This window comes from Mus pahari, chromosome 5 (assembly GCF_900095145.1).
Source record: "Mus pahari chromosome 5, PAHARI_EIJ_v1.1, whole genome shotgun sequence".
NCBI lineage: Eukaryota > Metazoa > Chordata > Mammalia > Rodentia > Muridae > Mus > Mus pahari.
This window is the reverse complement of record NC_034594.1, coordinates 102,029,371-102,047,757: the sequence shown is the minus strand read 5'-3', so window position 1 is coordinate 102,047,757 and position 18,387 is coordinate 102,029,371. Positions and strand designations below refer to the sequence as shown.

The 18,387-nt window shown below is 45.7% G+C and overlaps 1 protein-coding gene across 1 annotated transcript in view; it reads left to right on the top strand.

Moving 5' to 3' along the window:
- Positions 1 to 18,387, top strand: part of Tmem163 (transmembrane protein 163) — a 173,996-nt gene that overhangs the window by 113,374 nt on the left and 42,235 nt on the right. The window contains exon 4 of the mRNA XM_021198549.2: positions 1,016 to 1,107. Coding sequence (XP_021054208.1) covers positions 1,016 to 1,107 — 92 coding nt within the window. The remainder of the gene's footprint in view (positions 1 to 1,015; positions 1,108 to 18,387) is intronic.

Genomic DNA, 18,387 nt, shown 5'->3' with positions numbered 1-18,387 from the left:
TCTATAGCACTGCTAAGGGGAGCTGAGTTTCCTGCCTGACTCCTGGTGGAAATAGGTCAATGGAGGCAGCTATGCTGCAAGCCTGCGTGCTTCAAGCAGGCTCTTTCCCTCCTTGTTGCAGAGACAGAGGGCATTCTGTACTGAGTCCCAGACCCACATCTGCCCTTTGTTGTAAGAACTTAATGTTTCGGGAGTGTTGCTTTGAGGGTATTGTAAATTCTTCTGAAGGTTGTAGATAGTCCAGAAAATTACACATGAGCATACTGGCAACTAGAACACAAACTACATACACACACACCTAGAAAGAAACACTCAACACATACACACAGAAAGAGATACATGTACAATATACAGCCAGACATAACACACACACACACACACACAGCATAGACACACATCCACCCAGAAGTAAATATACAACATAGGCATATATGTGCATGAACACACACAATACATACACAGCATAAACAGTCTCAGAAACATCTCTCTGTCTCTCTGTCTCTCTGTCTCTCTGTCTCTCTGTCTCTCTCTGTCTCTGTCTCTCTCTCTCTGGTTCTCTCAAAGGCATAGAACTTTCTACATAATATGAAACTGCTGGGAGACTTCCTGGACCTCCTAAACCTAGCTCGAACAGTTCCAGTGAGAGCCAGAATTAGAATTTGCACCCGTTTGTTTTACTTACGGTATATAGGAAAATGCCAATGTCATCTTGCCTGTCACAAGGTAAACAATTTCATGTATTTCAGAAAACAGTACTTCCCATTCTAATCTCCTGTCCCATATCTCCAGAGAGCTGGGATCCTGGGGCTCTGAGAACACAGCCATCCATGCAAGGGCCACAGTGTGTGATGGCCAGGCTTCCATCATGGAGTTCAAAGAGGCTGCAGGAGGCATGCAGAAATGTACTCACTCAAAGATGCTTGTCCACACCCTCTGGTCACTGCGCAGTTGGCCAGTGTGTTCACATTGTGCCTGACTGACCTGAGCACCACTAATATCCTGTTTCCTTCTCTAGTTTGATGCCATCCTGGATGTGCTGTCCTCGGCCATTGTCCTCTGGCGTTACAGCAATGCGGCTGCTGTGCACTCTGCTCACAGGGAGTATATGTAAGTGGATTCTTCTTCCAGACCGCAAGAGCCTCAAATGAAGGCCTTGCAATTATCATCAGCACAAATCCTCCTTCATTCTTTGTCCTGATGTTGACAAGAGGATGCAAGTTGTCTTTGATGTTTGCTGGTGCCCTGTCAACCATGAGATAGGTCTTTCCTGGGATAGTCACAGGGACACTTGGAGCCTTTATAATTTGCTCAGTTCCCTGATCTGGGATCTGGGTGAATATGTTCTTGTCTGTCTCTCTGTCTTTCCGTTCACCTGCTTGTTCATCTGTCCATTCTTTCAAACATCCATCCATCCATCCATTCATCCATCCCTCCATCCCTCCATCCAACCATTCACCAAACCTCATGTCTACTCATTTACCCTCCATCTCTTCCCCCTCTGTCCTCTTTTCTTCTCTCCTTCCTTCCTCCCCTGCTCCCTTTCTCCTCATTCTCTCTCCTTCTTGGTGTCTCTGTTTTCTTCATGTTCTCACACATGCCAGGCAAGTCTTCCACTACCCAGCTGTATCCCCAGCTCGCCCAGTCACATTCGTTGTTGTTTTGTCTGTCATATTTTCTTTAATTAATAACTCAATATTTAATCTGTTAATATTGACATTTTAATTATAAATAACCTGATGTAAGACACACTGTGCACTTAAACATGCACAAACACACACAGCCATTCATGCTTTAACTTCTACTACTTGCTAGCTCCAAGACTGCATGATATTTCAGTCCCCAATTTGGAAAAGTAGAAAAAGAAAAATTCTCCTTTGCAGGGTTTTCTTAATGGCCACATATGTTCCTACATGCACATATATCCATACATATACATGCACATTTGTGTATATGCGCAAGTATACATGTGTGTTTATATATGTATGGGTGCCCGTATATCAGCACATGCAGAATTTTCCCTAGCCTCTGTAGGTTTTGGATGGTTGAACACCAAGGTTGACAAATACTGCTCTGTGTGGTTCTGATGGTGCCAGAGAGAAGGGGCTGGTAAGTTCATGTCAATGGACACTCAGAGGTAGAGGTATCTCATTGGTATCAGGGAATTCAGACTATAATATATCTTAGGCTGAATGTGTTGAAATGTAGAAACTCCTGAAAGATGACAGCATGCAAGTTCATTAAGGGCATCAAGAAAACATATCAGGGAGTTAGTGGGATGACTCAGTGGTTAAAAGCACATATCACTCTTGCAGAGGACCTGGACCCATATCAGGCAGCTCACATCCCTCTGTAACTCCTGCTTCAGAGGTCACTCCACAGAGACCTGCATTCATGTACAAATACCATACAGACACAGACAAATTCACATAACTTTGTAATAAGAAGCTGCATCCCTTAAAAAAGATCGAAAAAGAAAACAAAACAATACCAAAAAAAAAAAAAAGCCCAAACTTCTTCATATGTGAAGTATTTACTCTGCTGTGTGTTAGCTCTTATAACAAATGTGGAGTATCAGATTTGTGACATCCAAGATGACACCATTTTAGATAGTGTGGGTTTTGAAAATAAGTTAGTATTTTGGTCAAACAATTTTTAAGAAAAACAAATATCAGAAAACTTAATTTTATAAAATTTCAGATGATGGTTCTGTAACTTGTCAGGCAGTACTGTAACCACTCAATGTATTACGCAGGGGTTTGAGGACTTTAATGAAACAGCCATGAAGCAGTCCAGAGAGATGAACTGCCCCATGCCAAGAGCTAAGCATCATTTTCTTGGAGCAACCCTTGATTCTGCAGAGGTGGTACCCAGTTTGCCTTTAGTGCCATGTTTTAACTTGATGTGGGGATGAGGTGTAAGGTAAAATTCACAGCAGACTCCAAAGAGGAAGAAGAATGTCTACAGTTTATTAATTTAAAAAATGCTATGGGCTTTTTGAAAGCCCACATTACAGTAATATGTTTGCCATGTGAGCATGGAGACCTGAGTTCAATCCCCAGAACTTACACACACACACACACACGTACTCGCACACTTGGGTATGTATCTTTATATTTGTGTGCACACATGCACTCACACATATGCACACAAATATTGATTGTGTGCTGATATCAGGATATTTTACTTATACTGGGCTAAACTACTAAACTGTTTCTGCTTTTGTGCATCCTTTGGAAATGCAGAATTATATATGGGCCTTGGATTTTAATTCTGTCTAGAGAATAGAGAGAAAGTGTTGTTCTTGCTTTCCCTCTATTTTAGAGTTAATAATTTCAAGTTTGATCCATGTCTCCAGAAGAAGTTTTCTTCTTTCTAATTTTCTTTTTTAAAAAATCTTATTTCCTTTCTGTTAAAATGCTTTCTGTACATACTACAGTCACAAGCTAATTATTGTGGCTTTTCTGTAGAACTGAAATCTCTGTAAACATTCATTCACTAGGTAGCTACTGGTTTCCCCAGGCCAAGGTTGATGATAAGAAGTGTCTTTGACTTCACTGTTTTCAATTTTATTGTGTGTGTGTGTTTATGTAGGTTCAGGTGCATGTACATATGCAGGTGTGTGTGTGTGTGTGTGTGTGTGTGTGTGTGTGTGTGCATTCTAAGGGCAGAGGTCAACCTCAGGTGTTACTCCTCAGGTAACATCCACCTTGTATTTTGAGACAAGGTGACAAGGTCTCTCTCTCTAATTTTAAAAACTTTTATTTATTTTTTGAGATTATAATTTAATTACATTAGTTTCCCCCTCCCTTTCCTTTCTCCAAATCCTCTCAGAGCTCACCTATTAAGCTAAACTGGCTGGCCAGTGAGCCTCAGGGACTTGCCTAGCTCCACCTCCCACATTTGACCTTTTTAGGAGGGTCCATATACTTGTGTGACAAGCACATCCCCAGCTGAGCCATCTTACCAGCTCTGGTTTCATTGTTTTTAAAGATCTCCCAATAGCTACATTACAACTGTGTCAGTTACCCACAATGCAAAGGTGAAGGTGAGGCTTGAGGCTCCTTGGGTGGTGGTTCATTGAATAATGATCATGAATTCACTTGGAGATTCCTAATCTAAGGATTAAGCATACTTATAATCCTCTCTATCACCAACTTTAGTTAACATTTTAATCACTGGTTAAAAATTCATGAGATCACTGCTGGCTGGGAATATATTTGCATATTAATGAGGACAAACAAGCAATGAGGAATACAATTAGAAAAACTGCTGGCTTTCAGCTAGTTTCTAGAGAGTAAAATCAGAGGGAACTGGGAAATATCCAACTGGCTTCTGAAAAGGTCAGTTCTCTTACTTTTGCGATTTGAAATCATAGCCTCAGAGTGAATCTTGAGTTTGAAATTGCCTGAGTAGAAGATGGATGCCCTCCTGCACTTGACCACATGAAAATGGAGTGTGCGATGCTTCTGCCTCACCACGATGTGTGGCCTTCATAGTTATCATTTGCTGAATTAACAACAACAACAACAACAACAACAACACCTTTTACAAAACTCGTGTAGCTTAAACTTTGAATTTTTTTTTTGGTATGATGTTCACACACGTGCAAGTGTACATGCATGTGCACACCTGTGTGTGAAGCGTAGAGGATAGCCTTTGATGCTGTTCATTGGGAGCCATCCACTTGGTTATTAGTAGACAGGAAACCTCACTGGCCTGAAGCTCACCAGGCAGATTCAATTGGCTGAGCACTGAGCCCCACCGACCTGCCTGTTTCTACCTCCCTAGCCCTGGGATTGCAAGTGTATACCACCTCACCCCGTATTTTTTAAAAAAGCATTCTGAAAATTGAACTCTTGTCCTCATGCTCCTGCAACACCCATTTTACTCAGTGAGCCATGTCCCCAGCCCTCAGATTGATCACTTTTTAGTGTGCATAGTTCAGTGGTCTGAAGTATAGGCATGTCATTGTGAACCAGCCTTGTCATCCTGCAAAACTGCATTTGAGTTTAGCCAAAAAAGACTGAGAAGTAAGTCCTCTTGCAAGAGAGAAAGTCTATACTCACTGAATATTTCCATTTCTTCTCCCCCATGCCCTGGTCACACTGCATTACCATCTGTTTCTGTGACTCAGATTACATTAGGGAGCTCATAGATGCAGTTATGCGATGTGGTGAGAGCTACCCTAGGAAGGACAAATATCTGTCTACTCCAGATGAGGAGTGAACCAGTGAGTGCCATTGGGGTTTCTAATGGGACCGTGAACAACTTGTGGGTGACTAAACCATCACGATGAATCCTGTCAACTTGAAAGGCTCTAGAATCACCAGAGACAGCCTCTGAACGTGTCTGTGAGAGAATGCCTGATTTTCTTAACTAAGATGGGAAGATCCACCTTAAATGTTGGGAGCACCATAATCTGGACTGCAGGTTGAGCACCAGTACCCTACACTCTCGGCTTCTGTACTGTGGATGCAATGTCACTAACTGCCTTCCAGTCCTGCCACTATGACTCACCCATTATAATGGGCAGCACTGCCCAACTGTGAACCAAAATGAACCCTTCCTTCTTAAGTTGCTTTCGTGAGGTACTTTGTCACTGCAGTGAGAAACATACCTAATAGAAAACCAAAGAAAATTCTCCCCCTTCCCCGGCAATAGTTAGCTTCTACATCCCCCAAGAAGGACAGGGTCCCATGAATCCTTCCCTGCCTCCATTACATGGTATTAGTGGTCCAGGCTAGTGACCTGTGCACAGTGTCACAGGTGCTGAGAGTTCAAGAGGGTGACACGTCATGCCTGAGTATGCCATGTGTATGTGCCATATGTGTGCCTGGTACCCCTGGAGGTCAGAAGAGAGCAACAGATAGCCTAGAACCAAGTTAAAGATGGGTGTGACCTGCCACGTACATGATGGGAATAAAACCCAAGTGCTCTGGAAGAATGTTCAAGGAACAACATGTGATCCCTACGGGAGAGTGGTCTACAACATGCAGTTCTTGTCACTGGCTTTCCTCAGCCTACACTCTCCAGGCTTATCCATCTTGTAGAATGTGACACAGTCTCCTCATTGCTGGCTGGATAATATTCCATGTGGTATATCTATTTTGTGACCAGGACCCACTGTGCTGTATAGTATTGCGTCTGCATCTCTCTCAGAACCAGTTCCCAGTTCTTCTGGAACTCTACACAGTGGGGTTGATAGATCATATGTCCAAGCTTTTAAACGTTTTTCCCCTCTGAGGAAACTTCATACTTTTCCAAAGCAGTTGTACCATCCTAAAGTCCCGCCAATTAGTTAAAACAAACAAAGAAACAAACAAACTCCTAATTGTATTGGTTACTCTAAAATTTTTAAACAATGTAAATTGTATATGTGTATAATCTGTGTCAAAGGATTGCACATGAGTGAGTACAGTGCCTTCAGAAGTGAGAAGACAGTGTTGGAGCCCTTGAACCTGGAGACATGGGCAGTTGTGAGCACTCAGTGTAGGTGCTGGAAAGGAAACACAAGAACTGGGTATGTGCACTTACTGCTGAGCCACTGCTGCAGCCCCTACCAATCTCTTCTTATATGAATAATAAACTCATAGAAGGCAGAGTTCTTTAGAGGAGCAGAATGGATGGAATGAACATACATGACAAGAGCAGTCACTAGGTAGACTCATGTGGTATGAGCTGGGTAGTCCAACACTGGCTGTCTGTGTGACAGAGGGCTGAGCACCTGGGAGCTGCCTGGTTTGTGAAGATGCTCAGGGAGCTGATACCATTTTTATGAAATATCCCTTACGTTCAAAGAGACTAGACCTCATGGCTACATTAATAATACACCTTGAGGTCACTTACGAACTGGCCTGACATCCTGTGGTGTACTCAGTCTGTTTGTTTAACTTGCGTTTAAGAGAACAATGTTATAACCAACCTCACTTCCCTTGGATTTTCCATGTAATCAACTTTTATTACGTGAGCTAATTCATAGCTTTAATCTTAAATTATGTACTCTTCAGTGCCACTGACTTAAAGCAGTGTGTGTGTGTGTGTGTGTGTGTGTGTGTGTGCATGTGTATGTGTGCTATGGTAATCATTTGCTGAGAACAACCACCAAGTTGGAAGCAATCTTATAAAACAAATATCTGCCATAAATGTTGAAAATAACATGGATATAACTGATAGCTTACATTTGAAGTAATGTTTTGTTTCTGGGTGCTTTGGGGTGAACCAGTTGGAGTCTGTGATTTAATCCCTTATAAAACTCCGTCAAAGGGGCCAAAACACTAAGAGCACCAGCTACTCTCCCAGAGGACCTGGGTTTGATTCCCAGTACCCACATGGCAGATCACAACCATCTGTAATTCCAGTTTCAGGGGACCTGACTCCCTTTTCTGATCTTCAAAGGCACCAGGTACTCACATGGTGCTTATATACACATGCAAGCAAAACACCCACATGTAAACATAAACAAATATTTAAACAACAACACAATTCTGTTAAAAGATGACTATGGAGTGCCTTACTCCTTCCCCATGGGATTCTTTCTATGCTGTTCAGTAAATACAGAGCAAAGGACTTTGTTAGGGACACAGGCAATAGAGACAGACATACACATAAGAGACAGAATATAGACAAGCCAGGAACTGCAAGGCACAAGGCACAAGGAGAGACGTGAAGAACTCATACTTCGGCTGATCCTTGGTCAAATGAATTCAAGGGGGTGGGCTGAACTTTGTTCCCTAATGAAACATTGATGCGTTTCGGTAACCCTGAATTTCATCAACGTATTGCAGTAATCCCAGCCTGGTACTGAAGGTTCAGATAAAACTAAAGAAGCTAGAGTCTGATGTCAGCCAAGGGGGATGTGGTAGCAGCAAATAGTGGCTAGATGCATTCACCCTCAGGAAGTGAAGCCAGGCAGGCACAGCTGTCCTTTCCAGGACCTTGGACTCTCTGGGCTGTAGATGGAAGGGCCTCCTACTGTGGGAGAGGAAACAATCTCTCCTACTCAGTTATCTTCCCCCAGATGCCCACACACACCTGCCAGGGCGGTCTTACCTGTTTCATCCCAGATCCTCAGTAATCAAGAGTAACGCCTATAGAAGAGCACCACCTATAGAAGAGCACCATTTTACCTAGTCTGAGGTTTTCAAGATGTGCTAGGAGAGAAGCCAAGGAGTTGAAGTCTGTTTGTAAGGGAGTCATCAGATATTTGAGTACCTGTCCTAATTTTGTTTCTATTGCTGTGATAAAATACCCAAATAAAAAGCAGCTTAGGAGAGAATGTGTTTATTTGGCTGACAGCTCCAGATTACAGTCTTTTGTATCAGAGAAGTCCCAGTGACAGGAGCCTGACTCAACTGGTCACATCACAGCCCCGTTACACCCACAGCCAAGAGCAGAGAGAAATGAACGTGTGCATGTTTGATAGCACAGCTCACCTTTTCTACTTTAAAAAAAAATAGAATATTTATTTCTATGTGTGTGTGCATATCTGAATTTATGCATACCACGTGCATGCAAGAGTCTATGGAGGCCATCAGAGGAGCATCAGCTACCCTGGAAGTAGAGTTTCAGATAGATGTGAACTGCCATGTGAGTACTGGGAATGGAACCTGGGTCTTGTGTCTAGAACAATAAGCACAATTAATTACTGAGCCATCTCTCCAGCCCTTTTCATCTTCTCTTACACCGTGGAGAATCCCCACTTATGCAATGGTTTCCCCCACAGTGTGCTGTGTCTTCCCACATCAATTACAAATCAAGATGATCCCAGCATGGCTGATCTCCTTCTCCCACTTCCCAGTCCCGAGCCTGGGAAATCTAAAGTCCTCCATCAGAACCAGGTACCCAGAAGCTCCGTGCAGAGGCTCTCTTGTGAACATTTTTTTTGGGGGAACATAATTAGCATTCATAATACAAGCAGCTACACTAGTTAGCACAGGCGAGTTCTGAGAATTAAACTCAAGACTTCAGGCTTGCACACAGTGCTTTTACCCACTGAGCCCTCTCAGGGAGCCATTCCATAGGAAATAAGAGTTCCACCCACTGTGGCCCAGAGACGCCGTTACTGACAATTTGACGCAGTCTCGAGTCATCAGAGAGGAGGTGTTTCACTGAGGCATTGCCTAGATCGGGTTGGCCTGTGAGCATCCCTCGGAGAAATTGTCTTTATTGTTAATTGACATTGGAAGGCCCAGCTCACTGTGGCTGCTACCATTCCTCAGGCAGGGGGTCCTGCCAGGACCTGTATAAAAAAGCTAGGTAAATATGAGTAAGTAAGCAAGCAAACCAGTGAATGAGTTAGCAACCAGGGTCCCTTCATGGTTCCTGCCTTGAGTTCTTGTCTGGCGTCCCTCAGGGACAGACTGTGACCAGGAAATGTAAGCCAAATAAACCCTTTTCTCTCCAACATTGGACAGAGGTTTTGTTTTTTTTTTAACAGTAACAGAAAGGATGCTAGAACAGCAGTCCTGAAAGTTTAGTCTGCTGCTATTGGTAGACTCTTCTATGATAGATGAGGAGACAGGAGGCTGGGGGGTGGGTAGAGCTCAACCTTCCAGCATTTGCTTAATATGCCTTATGCCCTGGGTACCATCTCCAGCATCAAAAACAGATAAACAAGCAAGCAAGCAATACAAGGGATTTGCAAATGAGAGAAGACTATCAAGGGAGGTGCCAATAATGGAGGCTGTGGGGAGAAATGGGTGTACTAAGTGGGACTTGGCAAGGCTGAACTACACTGGGAATTTAATGCCTGTCTTAGCCATTCTCAGCTCCATGCACCTTGTAAGGCTACAGGAAGGACATTTTCCTGCTGCTGTCAGTTGCCAGGGGCATTGGGATGCTTGCCACGGAAGGTATAGCCTGGGGCTCTTTGGGAAGCCTCTGACATTTTACATATGATAGCAGCACAGGTGGGGCCCCACCCAGGCTCCCCAGGCCCAGCTGTCTCCCCGGGCCATCCGGCAGCTTCCCCGAGAGTGAGAGATGGCAGCAGATGGGGCCATTGCTCACTTCTTCAGGTTTTCCTTCCACAACTGAGTCAACCACACAGCCTAAGACACCGTTCCCCAGCTCCAAACGTTTGTGCAGATAGCAGGATGCTCAGCGGAATGCTGGAACGTGAATCTGCCGAGTCTTCTGCAATGGGTGTTCTTAGAGGTTCAAGGATGCTCCTTGTGCCTTCCAGGTGAAGTAAATGGGACACACGACTCACACCCAGGGAAACAGTACCGCTCTCTTTTCAATTTGCAGAGCAAATGACTTGGCTTAAGAATGCCCAGCTCACAGGAAGGCTCCAATGTCGCCTGCCCTTTTGATGCCTGGCATCAGCAAGCATGTTGGTAACATTTGGGAACAGCTCCAAAAACTAAAAAAAGAAAAGTAGCTGATTCCAGGCCAGCGAGATGGCTCAGCAGGTAAAGGTGCTTGCTGCCAATCCTGCTGGCCTGAGTTCAATCCCTGAGACCCATGTGATGGAGGGGGGAACTGACTCCCGAAAGTTGTCCTCTGACTGCCACATGAGTGCTGTGGCATGTGCCAGTCACCCAAAATAAATAACAGTAAGAATTATTGTTTTTAAAGAAAGGTAATCGAATTACCAAAGAGGTGGCAGATTGGTGGCTTGCTTCTGGTGCCGGAGCCAAGTGGCCCGCAGGGTTACATACTACAAATGTTTGAATACATTCTTGAAGCTTTCCCAGCTTCTTATGGGGTGTTTGATCTGGACCCTAAATCAGAGGGTCCGGGGAGGCAATTCACATTTCTTTCCTAGTCCTCTTCACTTTACAAACCCTTTGGACATGTTTTCTATCCACAGCAGAAGCTGGTCCAGGAGAATGAATAACTTCCCAGGTGCACTCAACTGTTGGGGCAGGTGGCAGGAGGAGACTCCTGGGATAATCTGAGCTCACTTGACATGAAGAATGGGTTCTGTCTTGCTGAAGGATGATGGGGAGATGGCCACTATCCTGTCAAAAGCCTCTCTGAGTCAAAGGGTAGTAAAACCTTGTCAGGACACAAGCATGAGGCTTACGAATGTGGTGCTGAGTGCTGCTTGTGTGTGTGTGTGTGTGTGTGTGTGTGTGTGTGTGTGTGTGTGTGTGTGTGTGATAGAGAAAAGGGTATGCAGTCTTGGTCCCTGATAGCATTGAAAGGTGAGCCCCCCCCCCCAATATATATGAAATAAGTCATGGTAGCATTTCTCTGCAATCCCAGTCAGGAGGCGGAGGCAGGAAGATTAGAAATTCCAGTTATCCTTGTCTGTGCAGTGAGCGTGGGCTACAGGAGATCCTGTCTCAAACAACAGCCTAACAAAAACAAGTTGGAGGAGAAAGTTGCCCCAAGCTTTAAATGAAGATTAAAAGTCTCCCCAGCACTTGGGAGGCAAAGGCAGGTGGATTTCTGAGTTCGAGGCCAGCCTGGTCTACAGAGTGAGTTCTAGGACAGCCAAGTCTACACAGAGAAACCCTGTCTCAAAAAAAAAAAAAAAAAAAAAGTCTCTCCCTTTCTGTGTCTTTCTTGGGGGTGATGGAACGAAGAGCCGGAGCTGATGTGTCTCTCTTCTGGGTTTTTTTTTTTTTTCCTTAACAGAGGGGCTTTTGGTTTGTATGTTAGCATTTTCCAACATTTACTTTTTTGGCATCATCAGCCAAAAACATTTGCTTTGTTTTTACTTTTTGAGACAGGCTCATATAGCCCAGGCTGGCTTCAAACTCACTCTGTAGTCTGGCGCAGTAGCTGAGAGCTCACATCTCTATCCATCAGCAGGAGGCAGAGAGTAGAATGGCATAGCACTTGGCTTTTGAAACCTCAAAGATACCCCAAGAGACACATCTCCTCCAACAAGACCACACCTACCAATCCTTCTCAAACAGTTCCACCAACATGGGACCATGTATTTAGACACGTAAGTCTCTGGTAGCCATTCTCACTCAAACCACCACACTCACACATGCTAGGCAATTACTCTACCGACTGAGCCTAGCCCCTAAAGGTTCTTTTTTCCCCCCTGATACTAGACTCTTGTGTGCTCAATACTGACTTGACGGTATGTGTCAAGCACTTTTAAAATTATCTTTAATCTTTCCTCATAGTCCAGTTGCTATTCCCTGCCCCTTTCTGTCCTCCAATAGCTCCCCATCCCATTCCTCCTCTTCCATCTCCAAGAGGATGTCCCCACCCCCTACCCCCATCTCACCAGGCCTCCCTGCTCCCTGGGGCCCCAAGTCACTCAAGGGCTAGGCGTGTCTTCTCTCACTGAGGCCAGACCAGACAGTCCTCTGCTGTGTATGTGTCAGGGGGGGTTGGAGGGGTTTGGACCAGCCAGTGCATGCTGCCTGGCTGGTGACTCAGTGTCTGAGAGATCTCAGGCGTCCAGGTTCATTGAGACGGCTGGTCTTCCTATGGGGTCGCCCTCCTCCAACCTCTTCCTGCCTTTCCCTAATTCAACCACAGAAGTCCCTGACTTCTCAGTCAGCTGCTTGTTGGGCCTCTCAGAAGACAGCCATGCTAGAGTTCCTGTCTGTAAGCATACCATAGCATCAATAATAGTGTCAGGCCCTAGAGCCTCCCCTGAGATAGGTCCTTATTTGGACTGGTCACTGGATCTCCTTCCCCCCTCCCCAGCCCCACTCCCCAGTCTTCTCTCCATTTTTGTCCCTGCAGTTCTCCCAGACAGGAACAACCCAAGTTCAGAGTTCCTGGCTGTGGGATGGCAACCCCATCCCTCCACTTAATGCCCTGTCTTTCTACTGGAGGTGGACTCTACTAGTTCCTTCTCCCCACTTGGGCATCTCATCCAATGCCCTTCCCTTTGAGTTTTGAGATTCTCTCGCCTCCCAGGTCTCTGGTCAAGCACTTTGCAAGACACCTAGAGGGAATGAGGCCAGCTAGTTTCATCCCCATAGAGCTAACAGGAGAAGGTGGTCAGTGCAGAGATAACAGGGGCTGGGAAACAGCCCTCCCATGGAGGTCATGAGGCCTTCTTTAAAGCTGGGGGTCAAGGACAGTCTGGTACCCTGATCCTGAGGTTGGCTAGAAAGAGCCTGGATGTACAGTATTCGTAAATGGAGAGTTAGCCACGGGGCACTTAAGGAGAGAGCAGCTGGCTGCATTTGAGAGTCAGAAAAATAAGTTCCTCAGGCTTGACATACGTAGTGAGGGGCCTCCCAGCTGGGGCCTCATGGGCCTCAGGAGGAAATTGTGATTATAAGAGAACTGGGGAGCCATGGTCAGGTTATTAAGCCTTCGGGTGAAGTGCCCTGGTTATATTTAATGTTGTGAGCTCAGCTGGTTCGCTTTCCAAGAAACCTAACATGATTGTGAATCCAGGAGCCTCTGTAGTGTTTCTTAGAAAGAAAAAAAGAGTACATTTCATTCATGTTGCCAAATATTGTTGTGGTGCATATGTGAAAAGTAACCGCTTTTCGATGAATACAGATTTCAAAGTGTTCCCTAGTCCATGGTTACCCTGATTGCATCCTTCCCGCCCCCCCCCCCCCCCCCCGCCCTGTGGACAGCAATCACCACAGCTAGTACCTGAGCTCCCAGTGTATTTCCTTTGCAAATCAAATAGAACATACATACACGTGTATGCTGCTCTCACACACATGTAGCTAGGTATGAAAATGAAAATTAGACCTTTCTCCGCATATCGCTCTTTAACCCACTCTTCTCTCAACTCAAAGCCAAGAACATTTTCCAGATCTCTTTCCTATAGACCCAATCTGTTCTTTTTAGTGACTTGCAATTGGCACTATTTAACAGTGTATCAGGGGCTCTGGATTGCTTCAGCTTCTGTTATTTTAAGCCGTGACCCGTCTTACGGCTTTGGTATGAATTCTGTGTTTGAGATCTAGGGTTTATTATGTTTTTAGTAAGAGACAAGAGCTGGAGAGACAGCCTAGCCTAGTTGGTAAATTACCTGAGGACCTGAGTTCTAGCCTCAGAGGCTCCTTTTGAAACGCTGGGCCTGCTGGTGTGTGCTTGTCACCCCAGCGTCGGGGAGGTGACTAGAGGAACATCCCTGGGGCTCTCTGGCTAGCTAGCCTAGCCTGGCTGGTGAGTTCAGGTCAGTGAGAGAGCTTGTCTTAGGAAAATGAAACTAAACAAAGTGAGGGCTGGGGAGATTTCTTCCTGGCCAGAACAAATGCTGGTCGTTAGAGGACCCAGACTCCATTCCCAGGCAGCTCACAACTGTCTATATGTCCAACTCCAAGGGATCCTGCACCCACTTCTGGCCTCCACAGGGACCTTGCACTCCTGTGCACATCCCTAAACACAGACACATATACATGTCATTAAGAAAAACTTAAAACAAGATAGCTAAGACATACAGTACCCATGGAAGGACCCCCGAGTTGTCCTTTGGAGCCCACATGTGTCCACACACCCACATCCACACATGGACACATACAGAGGCAGTTAAGCCACGAGGTTTCAGTTCCTTGTGTCCTAGTCCAGACTGCATTTTGGGTAAGGAGGAGAGCTGTTTGGGGACACAGCTTGAGACAGACCTGAGACCTGTCAGTCCCCAGGCATGGTGGGTGGTGGTTGTTCGCCACCGATCTGGAATCCTGATTGTTCAAGGAGTGACTGCGGGAGCTAGAAACGCTGCCAGCCCCCCAGCGCACACGGGAATGAGGAGCATATGTAGGAAATGTTAAGCTCACTGATTTCGTATGCACGTGCAGCCTGGCCCACTCCCCAGACGCTCCTCACGGTGCGGTGCGCGCACAGCTGCAGGGCTGGATCTAGTTGCTTTGCTTTAATATCATGAGTAACTAAAGCCATGGACCGGGATCACAAACAAAAGACATAAAGCCAGGCCCGCCTCGCTCAGAATGAAGCAGCCACTCTGTTTTTCCAGAGATGCTACGGGGTCTGCAGCCGTGGTGAGCGCGGTCAGAGTCAAGCGTACTGCTTCTTTATTATGGAATTGACATTTGCAAATATCACAGCCTATGAAAGCGAAGGAGGGTTAGGGAGGAGGCTGGGCTGGCGCGGGGGGGGGGGGGGGGGGGGGGGGAGAGTCAGCTATAGAATAACCATGAATATTGAGCCTACTGGGCTAAGGCCCACCTCACAGCCAGGAGGGCCAAAGTCAAAGCCAGATCCAGCCACAGCTCTGTCTGGGAGGGGGGGGGAGCGGGGGGCGGGGCGGGGGAAAGGGAGAAAGAAAGGACTCAGATTCAGATTCTATTTCTGCCTGTGTTGTGTTTTTTTGTTTGTTTGTTTGTTTGTTTGTTTGGGTTTTTTTTTTTTTTTGCCTCAAAACAGTTCATCAAGACTGACCTGGCTGTAGTGTTAGGGGGACTCTCACATGATTTGATGCTTGTCCTGTGCAATCTGGACATGAGCAGGGGAAGTGGGGGAGAAGGCAGATTTGGGGGAAGTAGTTTCTTTTTTCATGGTACATCCCAGTATGAGCAGAAGCTGCAGTTAGTCAAGATAGACATCTCCCTGCAGAGTCTCAAACATAGAAGGGCAGGGCTTTGGGAACCTCAAAGACTCAGGTCAGGATTATTTGTATTTTAAATGTTTGTTTTTACTTATGTGTACAGGTGTGCATATGCCAACATATATGTGAATGTCCCCAGAGGCTAGAAACGGGATGTCAGAGCCCCTGGAGCTGGAGTCAGAGTCCCAGGCAGGTGTGGGCCACATGACACAGGTGCTGGGAATGGAACCTCTGTTCTCTTGGAGTGAAGCAAAGGCTCTTCACTGCTGAGCCATCTTTCCAGCCTCAAGAGATGTGGCTGTGTGCTGAACATGTGTACAGCTGAACCTTGGCATGACGCCAGGCATGACGCCAGGCATGATGCCAGGCAGGTTCACCCCACTTCTTTACCCTCCTGCTGACCTGGGGTATCAAAGCAGCATACACAATTTAAATGGCATTTAACCAAATTAATTGACAAGATTTAGGGTGGCGCAGGCTGGCCAGGGTGACCTTAAGCTTCTGGGCCTCCTGCCTTCACCTTTGAGCACTGGGATTACAGGTGCGAAGTACCACACCTGGTGTATAGTGTGCGTGATGCTGGGGATAGATCCAGGGCTTCGAGCATGTGAGTTAAATGCTTTACCATATCCAGGTTACAACCCCAGGCTCCTAAAAGGGTGCTGTTTTGTGGCAAAGCAGGAGAAATGCAAATCCCATAAAGGATATGTCACAACCACAGTGTGACAGAAACCAACAATAAAAAAAATGTTCACCAAGGCTCAGAAGGATCAGAGCATCCTTGAGGAAGTGTGGAAAGGTAGGCAGAATGCTTTCCTCTTGGATTCTGTGTTTTATGACTCCAGACTGGTCCATTTCAAGGGAAGCAGGCTAGAGAGATAGCTCAGTGGTTAAGAGTGCTGGCTGCTACTCCAGAGGACCTGAGTTCCATTTACAGCATCCATGTCGGGCAACGTGCAGCTACCTATAACTCCGGCTGCAGAGGACCCAGGCCCCTCTTCTGGCCCCCAAGAACGCCACACCTGTGTGTATAAACCCCCACCCATAACTGTGTGCATATACATGGTTTCTAAAAGGAAATTGTCAAAAGGAAGAGTGTATGTTATGTGCATTTGTATGTGTTGGTGTTGTATGCTTGGGTGTTGGGGAAATTTATTGTGGGAGAAAGTAAATTTGCACATTAGCTACTTTCCAGACATAATTACTTTGATTTATTCCCCTCCCAACCCTAGAGGGAAGGCCAGGTTATTAGATTTAGTTTCACTGAAGGCATCTGTTAGTGAGTTAATGAAAAAGCCTGAAAGCTGTGATTCGGGCTGCTTCCTTCCACAGAGTGCAAACGGTTCGGGTAGGTGGATCGCAGGAGGTCTTTTTTGAATTCCTCTAAAATCCATTTGATTCTGGGCGGGCAATCATGAGGCGTTTCTCCTCTCTGCCTCCTTTGTCATCTGCCTAAATCTGAGAGTATCCACAGTGGAAGATGGGTGACAACTGAAGAGTCCAGGATGGACTTTAAGGGGCATGGCTGACAGAGGAGGAGGTGTGGTTCCTGTATCTGTTCCCTTTGATTTGAGACTCAACAGTGCATCCATGCCTCTCCTTGTTAGTGTAACAAAAAACTGACAAAAGAGACTTAAGGAAGGAGGCGCTTGTTTGGACTTAGAGTTTGACTACAGCCTACTGCAGAGGGAAGGCCAGGGTGAAGCAGCTAGCTGGTCACACTGCTCCCCACCCCCACTCCCAATCAGGAGAAAGAGAAAGACACACGCTGGTGGTCACTTTCCGTTCTCCTCTGCATTCAGTTCTGAACCCAGGGTATGGAATGATGTCATCCCCCCTCATCAGTCTGGTCTAGAAGCTTCTTCATACACATCCCCAGATGCTTGTCTTCTAAGTGGTTCTAGAGCCTCGAAAGCTGACTTTCGGTGTTAGCTACCACAAACGAAGACATCCTAGGGAAGGGCTGGCTGGCTGTTGTGTTGCCAGGGGCGCAGTGTCACTTACACAACAGCAATTCTCTTACAGCCTTGGGTAACTGTAGTCTGTAGCCCTACTTTAATGCAAGTAACTTTCCCTTGTTAAAGTGTGTGCATTCTAAATAGAACAGGATCTCGTTTTCTAATTCATACAAAGAGAAGCATCTCACAGTGTGAAAGCAAAGACCACTCTTCTGCCATCCAGAGAAAATGATGAAGGTGGATTTCCTTCTCTTTCCTGTCTGTCTCTTCACGCCCGGGTTCATAAGCTGCAAAACTGGGTCCACGTTAATGTGTTCTGTTGTTATCTCCTGCCTCTATCTCCATGGAAGTTTCTGGAGTGAGGATTCTTTGTTATTTAAATTTTTTGAATGAACTCGATGCATCCAGGAGTGTTCTGTCTTCCAAGTGCAGAGTCTTCTCTTTCAGTTAACGCTGTGTGGGGACTGATGACACAGCTCAGTTGGGAGAGCACTTGCCTAAAAGCCCCAGGCACTGGGTTCAAGCCCCAGCACTACGTGAACAGGTTCCTAATCCTAGCCTGCAGAGGATGCATATGAATTCATCTTTGACTATGTAGTGAGTTCCAGACCAACTTAGGCTACATGAGACCCTGTCAAAACCAAACCAAACAAAACCAAAATCATGTGCATTTTTTTTCCCTGTTAAATAGCATCTAACATAATCGCACAACTTTGCATCTATTTGGTTATTTTCTCAGGAGCAAAATTTCTTCAATGGTCTCTCTGATCAGAATTGTTTTACTAAACTATCCTCTGAGGAGACTGTGGCCAGCATCAGGTATTTTACTTAAAGAGGTGACAATTTAAGAGGCAAAATGCAGTCATTAAAACTAAAATGGCGGGCTGGAGAGATGGCTCAGCGGTTAAGAGCACTGACTGCTCTTCTGGAGGTCCTGAGTTCAAATCCCAGCAACCACATGGTGGCTCACAACCA